The sequence below is a fragment of the Lutjanus erythropterus genome, chromosome 3 (genome assembly GCF_056507025.1).
Source record: "Lutjanus erythropterus isolate fLutEry1 chromosome 3, fLutEry1.hap2, whole genome shotgun sequence".
Classification (NCBI taxonomy): domain Eukaryota; kingdom Metazoa; phylum Chordata; class Actinopteri; order Lutjaniformes; family Lutjanidae; genus Lutjanus; species Lutjanus erythropterus.
Window position 1 is genome coordinate 27,778,261 of NC_139319.1, and position 14,428 is coordinate 27,792,688.

Here is a 14,428-nt window from a genome sequence, read left to right on the forward strand (position 1 = left end):
TGAAAGCCTACAAAATAAAAGATCGAACGTGTATAAGCGTTAACTAACTGTCGCTGTCACTGCAATTCCAATTTACTGAATTATTGCGTTCGTTGATGTATATGCGCAAATTTTTCTATTCTTTAACTGCCTATTGATGTGTGCCCGTTATGGTTACAACGCGTGCTGCGTGGCTGAATGTTCACAACCGTCGCGAGTTCGATTCCAGCCGGTGACATTTATTGCAAGCCCTCTTCACCAATCGGTCGAGCAAATCAATCAGGTGAAAGCCAATCGTCAAACCACCTGCTCACAAAATGTAGAGGCAGTGCTGATGAACATTATGTTTTATTGCAATTACAAAACTCAAGAGTATTGATTTTATGAATGCCAATGTGTTACGTCATTTTTCTACCAGTTTCTTTCCGGAATACCGTAGTAGATGCTGGTGAGTGGCAGGGAGGATGGTGGTTAGGCTTGGGCGGTATCTCTCATACCTTCATTCCCTCCTGACATTTTACCATTTCCACAGCTGGAAAACAATACACACACATACAGGAGCTCCACTTCGGTCTTGAGAAGATGTAGCCTTTATTCACTGGCAAACTCAAACCTAAACTGTAAATTTACAGCACCGTCTCTGTGCATATTCCGCCAGAATGACAACTTCGCTGCTCAATTTTCCCTCTGCTCAGTGCGCATTCACCGTAACCCTGTTACCAAAGCCAGCAATTAGTCTGGCCCTCGCCCTCCGTGATGCTCGCTAAAGTTACACACTCAAGACAAAATGCTACTCTGACCATCAGCAATGTTTGTTAGCTTACCTTTATCATCTGCACTGAATCCAACACAGGAGCAGGGGATTTTTTCTGCTTTTAAACTAATTAGTCCTGTAATTTTATCACCGAGATGCCATGTTTCCTCTTCTTATGAAAGTCGTTTCTACCGCTCAAAGGCTGACCCCTGGCGGTGTAAACAGCACACTACAATAAAGCATCACCCCACCAGTTTAATAGGAAGAGTAGCGTTTATGATATTACTGAAAATCTCACTTTTGGGGATTCCTCTGTACCGCTCAAGCCTAGTTGTGGCCATAAACCCTGCTGCCGCTGTCTGTATGTATAACACAGCGCAGAAACCCTTAGCTTGCATTCAGCTCAACTGCAGGATTTTTTTTCTTTACACAAAACAATTAGATATATAGATAGACAGATAAAAATGATATAATCTACATTTAAAAGTTAGTTATATACATAAATGTCTCAGCAGCATGTCCATTATGCGTGTTACCTTACTCATTAGCAACAGCTCCGCTAGCTTAACAAGGCCGCGTGCAGCAAAACATCACGATTTCAACACATTACTGCAAAACTCAACACTTAAAAATAACACATTATCACCAAGGATTCACAACATTCTTAAGCTTAATACTGAGATACAGACGTGTTTTAGAGGAATATTAACTCACCTGTACGTACGAAGAGTCAGACACTGTTAGCTTGTCTTCAGTTCAGATGCACAAATTATGTCGCAGCGCCTCTTCTACGGGTTTTATGGTTTTAGGTTCCTACTAAGCCCTGTGTGCCCCCTGCTGACCCCTTTGAGTATTGCACTAATACTGGTACAAGTAAAGTACCATGAAAATGGCATCTAAATCCCTTTTTAAGACACAAGGGAAAAATATGTTGAGGTGTCTATTTTTAACCACATTTAACTTATTTCATTTATTATTTTAGCAATAGACTTTACCATAGTCCGAGATATCATAGAGATGACTTTTTAACATTGTTTTAATTCCTATACATATACGGTATTTTTTTTACCCTTTAAACACTATGAATTAAGGCTACACAATTAATCACAATTGTAATAAAATCACAATATGGCCAAGTGCAACATCCTTTTATTTGTAATGATCAAGATGAAATTTGGACTTCAATCTGTGGTAAAGCCACATGTCACCTCTGTAATAAACTACAAAGTTTACACACAGAAACAGACGACTACATTCCTCCTCCCAGCAGATGTGATAAACTGCGATTTGTCACGTATAATTATATTATGCATAGTGGTGAATTGTTGTATTTAGGTTTATACTGTACAGGCTGGACAATGGAGAAAAATGATTATAAAATGCAGCAAAATGAGTTCTTGGGAAATAGTGTTCCCTCTACAAATAAATGTACTACAAACTGTAAGACTGGCTATACATTCACATGTGAGTAAATGGGTTATTCTGATTATTGTTAGAAACCCTTTCTTACCCACAGTTACCCTTTAGGATTGCAGGTGCCCCATGAGCTGTGAAAGGGGGAGAACAGTGTTTACATGCTGGAGAAAAAGACCTTGTGACTATAGGTCACTGGCTGGTGTGGCAATGTGCTTAGAAGCGGCAGAAATGACTGTCCAAACTAATGTAAACAAACTTGTGCATAAAAGAGTTCAGAGTTCAACCCTGCTGTACTGAGCAAGCTACTGAAACTGTATTGAGTTTCAGTTTTCTGTGTTTACATGAAATCAGAGGAAAATTAAAAATGCTCTCGATCCAGCGAAGCTTATTTTTGCGATGTTCTTTAGTGGTAGTTTGGCATTTTGTTCTGCTGATGACAGAGACCTCCAGTCTAAAACCAGAAGAAAAAATCCCAAACCAGTCTGCTGGTGAGTACCTTTGACTAGTGAGGCAGTTTGCACTTAGCAGATGTGCTTTCTTTTTTGTCTTTCATACAGGTCTGTGTATTAGGAAATGCTGAACGTAAGGAGGACTGAAATCCTGTATGCTTTACAGCATGACTAAAAATCATTACATGTAAATTTGCTAAAGCGTGGGCACAGAATGTAGTATTTGGAAATTATAAGTATTTATCAGACTGGAGATGATCCACAGAATGAGTTAGGTTTATATAGGATCAAATCAGTGTATCATTGCTTAAGACTGAAAACAATGTTTATTTAGTCCAAAGTGCAGTTAAATGGTGTAAAATAGCTGAGTGAATGGCCAGTGAATTTTACATCTATTCTTCAAATGCAGAAAATACACTTAAACATTGATTTTGACTTCATGGGAACTTTAAGTGTTTTGATCATATATGTACTGCAATATAAGTCACCTGTACTCCAGTATCTGGCCAAACAATGACAAAAAAGCCGTTTTATAGATTTTCTTAGGTATGTTAATGGTATTTCTGGAAAATGATCCTCACTATACAAAAGCACAACTATATACCTTATTTCACTGATATGTGCCACCACATTTTTGGAGTGAAATGAATCATACATGAATGGAATAATTTAATTTGTTTTGATAAGTTTCTCTACTGTCCTAGAAACCATATCATTGTGTCCCAGGTGCTGGACAGCAGGACATCCTTACTTTTGAGCGCTGATGTACTCCTGTGCAATATCGTCGGTATAGCACTGACCAATATAACAGTTGACCAATATTATTAGCCCAATATTGGCCTGTCACAGCTATATCAGTTAATAATCGTCAGACTATATGTTGTTCAATAAGTGCCTGTATGAAAACCTTTTTTTAATGATCAAAATGTAGACTGCTTTTATTTGTTAGCTTTATAGGCAGCATCCTGTGTATATCTGATCCTTTTCTTAATAAAAATATATACATATATTTTGCTCAAAATTATTTCTAATTCTAAAAAATATTGGTGAAAATTTCAGTGCACCGATATTTTTTACATTTCATACAATAAATTTTATTGGTAAAATGTAAAATATCCTGCCTCCATTACATTAAAGTATCAAACACATTTGTGGTATTATTGCATATACGTTCTGAATATTATATTCAACACTGGCCGATATATCTGTCAGAACTGGTTTACTCCCTAATATCGGTATCGGCACTGCATACAAAAATCCAATCTTGGCCTAATGAACAACTCCAGTACTTGCTTGAATTTGGTGCATCAAACTAAATCAGAGATTCACTCTCCCTCTTCACGCTCAGCGCCTGTCGATGCTCGGCTGGTCGAAGGAGGCGGCCTCTGCTCTGGCTGGCTGGAGATGAAGCATCAGGGAGAGTGGAGAACTATGATCATCAAGGAAAGACAGGCCGAGAGTAAGGTGAAGTATGCACAAGTGGCATGCAGACAGATGGGTTGTGGTTCTGTGGTTTCCATAGAATACAGCACCAACAAGACTGACCAGCAGCCAGTGTGGGAGGCTTATCTTGGCTGCAGCGGTACAGAGTCCACCCTGGAGGAGTGCAGCAGAACCAAAAGAAAAGTGGAGGGGAAAAATATTTCTGCCTTCAGTCTGCAGGTGATCTGCTCAGGTAATACAGAGAACAAATTTACCATCATATAGTATTTTTACAGCACATTAAAGAAAATATTTAGAGCATTTTTTTTCCATGTTGACCCATATCAAGTTTTCACATCAAATATTTCCCCTAGTCCCTCATCTCACAATCATATTTTATTCCGTCAAAAGAAAAAAAAAAAGCCCATCCACACAAAATGGAAAAAGATTTTAGTTTAAGGTGGACTAATGGAACAAGACTTGCTGTTAAATACTGTATGACTAAGTGTTCATCAGGTTACCTAATCATTATACGTCAAAACGGTCAGATAAGGCCTGTAACATGTCAAAGACTCCCAGAAATACAAACATCCCCTTTTAGGTTTTCTATCAATGTCCAACTGGTAGCAGACTACGGGATAGACCAAGAACACAGTGGAGGGATTATGTATCAGGGAAAGCCTTGGGATCCAACAAGAGGAGCTGGAAAATGTTGCTGAGGAGAGGGACGTCTGGACTAGAGTTAGTTAGTCCCAATAGCCTAGTGAGTGTGAACAGGAGAAATGTCAGAACAGATTGTTGATCTTTCTGACATTACCCTATAACCCCAAACATACCAACAGCGGCCAGTGCTAGAAAAGTTTCACTGTGGAATTCCTGATCTCTCTTTGTTTTCAGAGACCATTAGGCTTGTTGGAAGATCAGACATTTGCAAAGGCATCGTGGAGGTGAAGTCTGATCAGCATTGGGCCTCAATGTGTGCTGATGGCTTTGGCTCTGAGACTAAAAAAGTGGTCTGCAGGGAGCTCGGCTGCGGACCTCCAGTGGCTTTCAGGGGGTCGTTTCACGTGGGAGGAGAACCGGTTCTATTCAAACAGTTCCAGTGTAAAGGCAACGAGTCTCGTCTTGAGGACTGTGTCAGTTCAACCCACAGCAACTGCACACCAGCTTCTGGAATTGTATGCAGTAGTATGTATACCCATCATATACCTTTGTATATCTATGTACAGACCTTCCCATGGTGATACCAGGCCTGTATGCACGAATAATGTCTTTTAAACATGAACTTTATGGTTACTATAAAAAGATGGAAGAAGGCATTAAATAACTCTTGGATGATAACTTGAGCACCCCATATTTTTCATCTGATATATTAATAGATGAAATAATAAATACTCAATTTTACATTGAACAGGCTAATTCAGATACAATAGCAGGACAATAAGTATTCGTACGTAGCCATGTGGATTTGAAGACTGTAAAATATAAACAGCATAAAAAGTAGACTCCTTATAAATTATAGTTCACTGAAGCCAAAATTTAGTCACAATTCTGATCTTTCATGATGATTTTGTGAGTGGTCAGACTAAACCAAGCAAGTAAAATTTGTGATTATAAAGCCAAAACAATGCACTGAAAGATTCTGAAATGTGTGATTATATGCAGTTCTTCCCCAGCTCTACAGATTTGTTAAGTATTTTTAATTTGGATCATTGTTTTTTCCACCTGTAAACAGGTTCAATAAAGCTTTTACAAAAGTTCCTTTCAGGAGTTGTGCAATGACTCTCTTGTCTCTGTCCAGGATCTCGTGATGTGAGACTGGTGGGAGGAGAAAATCACTGTGAAGGCACACTGGAGGGGAAGTATGATGGCGAGTGGAGGCCTGTGACTAATAAATGGTACAGCTTAAGACCTGATTTTGCTGAGGTTTGTGTGGAGGTTGGCTGCGCAGATGTCACGTCAACGTCAAGGAATAATCTTCCAGACAGTCGACCTGTGTGGGAGCTGTCATCTAGCTGTGATCGCAATCCTTCATCAATGTGTAGATTCTGGGAAGATGACCGTTCAAAATCAGTCATTACTGTGACTTGTTCAGGTAATAGTGAAAATTATTTTTGTCTGTCCTCTTGTCCAGCCTCTAATGTTAATCATGGCTTCTATATTTAGGATTAGAGATCTCATACAAATAATATTATCACAAGCAGCACTTCCAAGCACTTATCAGCCCCTCCAGGAAGTTGTGATGTTGCAAATTTTATCCACTAGGTTTTGAGGTACACATGTTTGGTATTTGTGGCACCCCAGTGGGTTGGGCAGTTTAAAACACTTTGGTAGTCCTTCTCCCAAACCTGGACTAAAGTTATCTATTGAGTTTTATGGTGACTAGACAAATGGTTAATGAGTTATAGCCAACCACCTTAGAATTTTATTACTCAATATCTTAAAAACTAATTAAGATATCAACAAGCTTTATAAAGCTTTTGACAAGCTTAGTCCAATATTGATCCACAGTCAAGTTGGTAGCAATTGTACCTACAGTTTAGGAAGAGATTTTCAATAAACCTAAACATCTCTCTGATGTGTCCTCTAACCCTAATGGCAGCCATCATGATGCATACTGCTCTTTCAGCCATCAACCTAGGACAGGTAGTGGTGGTGGGTGGGGCCAGATCCAGAATTTGTCAATGAAGGAGAAAGAGTAGTTCAAGACGAAACTTTTTATGTGGGAAAATCATGTTGAACTACGTAATTATATGCATAGTCTGAATTATTTGCTGTGGGGTTTTATGAGCTACTTCTTGTCAGTGTGTTAACTACATTAGATGGCAGTCAACATTGCGCCACTTTGTAAAAACAGAGGAGCACCAGAGCAGAAGCTGCTGTAGACATGGTCAGGAACAAAATGTATTTTAACCATTTAAAAATAAATCACTATCAGTTTAAGTGTATACCACATTTAGAATATTCTTACTGCTTTACCTTGCTGTCAGTCAGTCTTGTCTGACTGCAAACTGCCATTATAAAAGCCAAATACTACATATTACATATTACATTATTATTTTTTTAATTATTTTGTGGCAACTTGTTGCAATGGATATGAGTCTTGAGTGCAACTCAAACTGAAAGTTTTGCTGACCAATAATCTTTGAGATAATTTAGATAATATACTGTTACTCTTTAGATAAACTTGAATCTTAAAGTTTTAGAAACTTAGAAATTGTTTCAAAATTTGGTTAAAGTGAATTGTAAACCTATTTTGTCATTATTTTTGTGCCTGAAAATTTTATGGTTTTAATTGAAAATTTTAACCATTATTCACTTTCACTTGGATTTTTAAGTACAGTTCAAAGATATAAGTTTATCTAAATAAGAAAAGAAAATTATTTCAACAAAATCAAAAGAGCTCAGAACTGAAAAATCTGTCACACTACGCTGCCTTGAAATTTTGAGTTGTCTTATCTTTTTCAGAAACCTACAACAATGATATATAAAAATTAAAATGCAAAATTATAACTGTTGTTTATTTCCATGTAATGTTTTGCCAAAGTCACAGGGGAGCCGCTAGAGAGGGGCTAAAGAGCCCCCTGTCCTACCACACATCAAATAATCCAGCCCATCCCTTTCTGGAGGAGAGACCCTGAAGTTATGAAAGGGTTGAGCTTTTAAAAAATAAGGATTTTACATGTGCATACATACATACATACATACATATATATATATGTATATATATATATATATATATATATAAATTGCCTCATCTGCCTCATTGTATATATATGAACAATGAGGCAGACATTGGTCAAAAAACTATACCATCTCTCACTGGCTTTCTTCATAGGGTGCAGGTCTATGTGGAATGAATTGTGTCAGGGCCACTCTGAAAGTTTCAGAAATGATAAAGTTGTGTTCTGCTTGGTAATCTTAAAACAGCTCACTTCCCTGCTCACTCGCTTTCTCTCTTTCTGCAGAGGCTGTGAGACTTGTTAAAGGGCGCAACAGATGCTCAGGTGAGGTGGAGGTGAAGTCTGGTATGTCGTGGGTTCCACTGTGTTCCTCTTTCTTCACTCCACAGGCTGCAATGGTTACCTGTCGAGATCTTGCCTGTGGGTTTCCTACTGACTGGTATGGGATAGGACATAGGTACAATTTTGCTGCAGAAGGCATCTGGAATCCGGTCTTTAAGTGTGAAGGCACAGAGAAGCATCTTATGGATTGTCCCTCCACTACACTAAACATCACAGAAGAGGAACTACATGAATGTCGCAATGCTTCCCTGACCTGCAAAGGTAAATTAATCAAGGCTCTGTTAGTTGCACTGTTTTAGGCATAAGAGATTTACGTTTCCTTTTCAATTTAGCTACCAATTTATGTGTCACAGGAACATAACAATACATAATTTGTATCACAAATGTTTTATGCTTTAAATAAAATTTATTATTTGACATAGTGTATTTAAATGCCCTTTCTGTGAAACATTTTTGTGTGTGCGTGTGTGGGACTGGATCATACTACAGGACCCATCAGCCTAAAACTTTCTGCATCCATTTATCACTGTATGTCCAAGAACCTCTTTTAATTCTGAACCATTTTTCATAAAATCTGGTTTATTATAAACCTGAGAATTTGAACATGATAGTGGTTACGTGTTGGAATTAAATTTAGTTGGTGGGAGCCATCTAATAATGCCAAGATATTAGCTTTCTGAAAAGCCACATGCAGGACTGATCAATATTAACAGGTAATATCAAGTATAAATTATTCTGAATTTCAGCTTTTGTAGATTTCTATATCTATATTGCTGGAAAGCTGCCTGGTCGCTTGCAGGGTAGGGAGGGTTACTTTAAAAATGTATTCCGATGCAATTACTAAATGCCTGTCAAAAAATGTAGTAAGTAACCCAATCCAAGTATCACAATAGTACAGTAGATTATCTCAATGCCAAACATAGTTAAACTGATTAGCCTACTATGTTCACTGCCAGTTTTTTAATTGTTTGTCCAGATATTCCACCCTTTGTTATAAGCAAATGCTGAGATTAAATGGAGAGATTAATAGCAGTAATTACGCACATTTGAATGCACTTTGTTAAGTAACATTATGCTATTCACACTCAGACTTCAGTAAATGGACCTAAAGTTATTCACATGCACCTGATCCCTGTCACCAGCATCACCACCTACAGCCCCAAAATATCTTTCATTTGTAGTAGTAGTAGTAGTATTGACAGGTTAGTTAGCTAACTGCATTTCTGAGTAGGTAACATTACCACTTGGTCAGTGTAGTTTTGTAGTTGATGTTAATAGTTGGTCTATGTAAGTAACATTAGCAGGTGGCTTGTGTAGCTAATGTTAGCTATTGGTCTGTAGCTAATGTTAGTGGTTGGTCTGCGTAGTTAACATTAGCATTTAGTCTGTGTAACTAAAAGTAGCATTTGGTCTGTGTAACTAATGTTGTGGTGGCATTGCAGTAGGTGCTTCACCTTCATCTGTTGCTTGACAGAGACCTGCACTCTATTGAGTCACCTCCTCTAGTTCATCATAGATTTACAATTTCATAAAATTAATTATTTGATTGATATTAAAATGTACAATATATTTGCAACTTAAAATAACCATGCCTTTATATTATATGCGTTGGATATTTTCCTTTAGATATGGATCCAATAATCATGCATATTGGGTAATATGTCCCTTAACTCTCTTTTTTCTTTGCAGCACGTCCAGCTGAACCTGATATCACCATGGATGTAATGGTCCAGCAAGAAGATAGGCCCAAAGGAGTAGTTTTTAAAGGCCATCGCTTTGCCATTTCTTGCTACCATTTTTCACCTTACAGTGTACTGTCCTTCCGCCTGAAATCTGGTGGTTACAATGACCAGTTGGTAATTGAAGAGATCCAGCCCGCTGTTGATGGGAAAGCCATTTTCATATTTCCTGCTGCAGAGAAGGCCCACTCAGGACTCTATAAGTGCGATTACAACTACAATTTCAGTTCTGAGATTTTCTCTGATACAAAGACTATCGTTGTCAGTATAAAAGGTAAACCTGAGTTTATCAGTGCAGCAGTTAATAACCTAGATTTTAATATCATGTCTGTAGCTGTACTGTATTGTAATAAGTCTTGTAATAGTTTTCTTCGTAGTTTAATTTCTTAGTTAGAGGGAAGGGTATCCACATAATATCTATTTTCTGTCATGTTGGAACAGCAGCTCAATAGCCAGATCTAAATAGACATATTAAATTGGGACTAGTGAGATGAAATTGTTTTTATTTTTTTATTTCTGATCAAGAGCAGCACAGTACTCGTATTCTTCTGTAAGTTCTGACTACTCATGGATGTTGATGGATTGTACATGGCTTGTGGCTGATGATGTAATTGCAGAGCCTGATTATGTGAGGTTGGTGAATGAAGACACCCGCTGCGCCGGTAGACTGGAGATGAATCATCAGCGAGAGTGGAGGCCAGTGAGCTACCAGCACTCCTGGAGTCTGAAAGAGGCAGCTGTGCTGTGCAGACAGCTCAACTGTGGCTCCGCTGTTTCGACCAGAAAATTAGATGACTTGACTGAACCTCTGCATACGTGGCGCTTTTACTCTGATTGTGACGGCTCTGAACACGGCCTGCTGGACTGTGGTACAGTGAATAAGTGGCTCTCCTTTTCCACTGTCGAAGTGGTTTGCTCAGGTGAAAATATTTTTACGCTTCATTGATGATTTGAGCTCTAGACAACCTGCCACACACTGATATTTCAGCCCAGTCTCTCAATGACATAATGGGATAGATACATTGATCCACTAGAGCAGTGACACTTACAGCCCTTGGGCCACATCTGGACCCCAATAAGGTGCCAGGTGGCCCTCTGACCATTTTCAAATTCACAGTGAAAAACAGTATTTCCAAAGAGGGAGGGATATATAGGCCAATTTATGTGATATATGATGATATATGAAAAAAGAAATGTGCCAAGGGGCCAGACACTTACCATTCCTATGTCTGAAGTTAGGAATTTAAATATGCAAAAAAAAAACCCACTTAATTATCCCTCATAATTGGAAAAGAAACATGAACAGGAAAAAAAGAAATCTTTTGTGATTCTAGAATAGAATTAGCTTGTTTAAATAAACACATTATTGCATTAAACTTTTGACTCTTCTAACATGCTAAACATACATAAAAGATGAAGGGGCTCATTAGTCTAATGAAATGGTTATCTTCTATGCATAACACTAAAACTTAGATCATTAGCAGGTTATTTAAATAAAACCCCAGTGCTAGACTTTTTCACATTTATAAATGATCAAAGGGCCGGACTGAGGTTGATAAAGGGATAGATTTGTATAATTGAATAGGCCTGTTATACACCAATGGAAACTTACTTATGAATATTATATTCCATTTCTACCATATTCTGCTAATAAATCCTCCTAAATCTTACACACTGGACCTTTTAAAGTTTGAGAAGCAATTTAATGGGTAATGAAATGACACGAAGACACATGCTGCTTCATTATCGCAATCTGATTAAATTACAACTTGTTTTTACTCAAAAACTGTACAAAAACTCTGTGATAGAATTACATTTAGCATAAAGTGCAGTACAGAATAACAGTACGTTTGCATCAGCTCTATGTCACATCTCCAGTTTGTCCTTATCTGTGCCTGCAGACATCCTGCTTCGGCCAAATATATCTGCTATCTCTACAAGGCAGTTCTCTGATGACCACCAGCAGCAGGAGGAGGATGTGATCCTCTTCAAGGGCCACAGCTTCACCATCAACTGCTCTGTGGAGCCACAGTACCCCGGAGGTCACTTCAGCCTCATCTTCACTGGCCTCACCCAAACCCGCAGCCTCACCCAACCAGCTGTCAATCACTCAGCTTATTTTACATATTCTGCTGCGGACGAGGCCCACCAGGGGAACTACAGCTGTGTTTATCACAACTTTGTTTTCAACCGCAACTTCTCTTCTGAAAGCCAGAGCCTCTCGCTCTTTCTTAGTGGTAGGACAATGGAATTTTATACAATTTCTGCATGGATCATACAGATACTATATGTAACATATTTATAAACACAGTAATATAACAATAAATAATTGTTAGATATAACTTCCTACTTGTAAAAACTTATCTCGGCTTTTCCTGGTGATCCCTGTCTAGATATGGAAGATGTGTTTTTGGATGATGGTGTGTGGGGAGAGGACGACAGTCCGGTCTGCACCGGCAATCTCTTAGTAAACCACGAGGAGGAATTGATGTTGCTGAGTGCAGAGTCCACAGTGTGGGACCTAAAGCATGCGTCTCTGGTGTGTAGACAGCTGGGCTGTGGCTCTGCTGTTTCCACCAAAGAGATCCATCTCCACAAAACGCAAAAGGTGTTGCGTTTTTTCTCTGACTGTGACGGATCTGAGTCTTCACTGCTGGACTGTGGAGCTGTACAGATGTGGTTTTCCTCCTCTGCTGTCGAGGTGGTCTGCACAGGTATGACATAAAAAAGCCCTGGGACTTAATCTGTATTAATTAACCAGCATGTTTAAGTACTTTCCATGAATGTGGCTTAAATTTGGCTTTGTTAGTCAGAGACTATGGAGTCCTGGAGTAATTCAGTAACAAATGGTGCTCACAAAAACCTGGAATGGAATAGAAAACACCAGGCCTGGTGTGATTCTTGAGACAAAACAGCACAGACAAAAAATAATTTGTTAAAAAAAAAAAAAAAACTCAAGTAAAAAAAACTATTAAACTAGTACACTATTCAAATAAAAATTTTGTCCAACCTTCTGGTTAATGACAGTAAAAAACAAACTTGTCTGGCCTCTGTAGTGCATCCTGCAAATCAGAGTCGGTTAGTTTGGTAAATTTGGATGTTTCTAGCTAAAAACAAAATTAAAATTAATTAAAAGAAATTAAATATGAATCACTATTTATTTCATTATTTATTTATTATGTAACTTGAACCCTCTGGTTGTTTCAACGGTTAAATCTTAGTTGGAGAAAAATCTTTTGGTTTTTATTGTCCTATCTGACCAGATTGCTTCATATGCTTCAACATCAGTACTGATCAAAAGTAAACTGAAACTATTCTTTTTTCTCGCTAATGTAAAATGACTCTTTGTGCTTTGTCTCTGCAGGGCATCAGAGGGCAGCAGGCAAGAGCTGAGGACACGAAGGTGGAAAATTAAAACCTTGAGTGGTCCTCATCCTGGAGATACTTACAATCTACATTATATTAGTGGTTCATGATTAAGATTAAATCTATTGATTAATGGACGAAAACAGTGCAGGGGTGATAATTACCAGTATGAAATAAGATTCACAGCTGTACTGTTTTTAATCTGGACTGTAATCTGGAATGTACCTGAAATTTTCCACACATTTAACAGAATTAACAATGTAATCCGTCTTTTCAGTTGTACTGCTCTGTGTATTTGATAAAATATTTTTAAACTCCTTGTGCTATTCAATAAACAAACAACCTGACCGAGTGCTCACATTCTTGACAAAGAGACACGTACAGTCCACAGATGGAGGCTTTGCTATTATTTTGAGTTGAGAGAGTGTCTGTGATAATCGGTGTGACTTTATTTCCACCACAGCCGACATGTGAACAACTAGCAACAAAAGCTTTCTGAGTGTTTAACAGTTCACTGAATCAGCAGTTCAACTTTAGGATGCAACAAAACTGCCAACAAGGTACAAAGGTTATATAGTTATATACCCAGTAATGTAACTAATTACTTTTGATACCAAGTAATACGCACGGTTGGAGGGTTACTTTAAAAATGTATAAAAATACAGATTACTTTGTTACTTTTGAAAAATCTCAAAACGATTAATTGATAATTCCCATCACAATCTTGTCACTTGAAAAAGAGGTACAAACATAGAAATCAAATAAATATTATAATAGTGGTATTTTTCTTCCCTGTAAAGATTATTTTAAGTATTGATTTATTAGTTGATAATTTTCAATTTATTGATCAGTTGCGTGGTCCATAAAATGTCAGAAGAGGATGAGAAAATCCCAAGATGATGTCATCAAATGTTTTGTCCACAACCTCTGTAGCTCAGTCCTCTTATCTACTGAGGCTAGATAATCAACAATTCGTTAGATGCGACTAGCATAAGTATGGATGCACAGTTTATTTTTTTTTTTAGATCAGATGGTAGAGAACTGCCTACACTGTAAAAAAAAATAATAATAAAAGTTAACTCATCATTTCCAGGCATCTGTCTTTCCTACGTTTTTTGAGTTTTCCAAATTAGTGAAGACAGTTGCCTTGAAATTATGAGTTCTCTATGAAGTTTTTTTTTCTTTTTTTACAGCGTACTTCTCCTGGCAGATATAGGCAAAATAACCAACTACACATTTTTGTATTTTGAAAATAAGTTCATACAACCTGTAGTTTAT

General features: G+C 37.8%; 1 protein-coding gene across 1 annotated transcript; it reads left to right on the top strand.

Moving 5' to 3' along the window:
* The first annotated feature begins 2,427 nt into the window (after positions 1–2,427).
* On the top strand, positions 2,428–13,497 carry LOC146330186 (scavenger receptor cysteine-rich type 1 protein M130-like). Its single transcript, XM_084715676.1, has 10 exons — positions 2,428–2,637; positions 3,947–4,273; positions 4,918–5,208; positions 5,822–6,115; positions 7,989–8,306; positions 9,735–10,058; positions 10,402–10,704; positions 11,686–12,021; positions 12,178–12,498; positions 13,149–13,497. Exons 1-10 carry the CDS (start codon positions 2,514–2,516, stop codon positions 13,175–13,177), a joined length of 2,667 nt encoding a protein of 888 aa, XP_084571802.1. The 5' UTR covers positions 2,428–2,513; the 3' UTR covers positions 13,178–13,497.
* The last annotated feature ends 931 nt before the right edge of the window (positions 13,498–14,428 follow it).

What these genes read in the sequence shown, in the direction of transcription:
- LOC146330186 (XM_084715676.1), top strand. Translation starts at nt 2,514, where the DNA reads ATGCTCTCGATCCAGCGAAGCTTATTTTTGCGATGTTCTTTAGTGGTA. An exon ending in CATTACTGTGACTTGTTCAG is followed by an intron (nt 6,116 to 7,988) that starts GTAATAGTGAAA and finishes CTCTTTCTGCAG; the next exon opens with AGGCTGTGAGACTTGTTAAA. An exon ending in CCTCTCGCTCTTTCTTAGTG is followed by an intron (nt 12,022 to 12,177) that starts GTAGGACAATGG and finishes ATCCCTGTCTAG; the next exon opens with ATATGGAAGATGTGTTTTTG.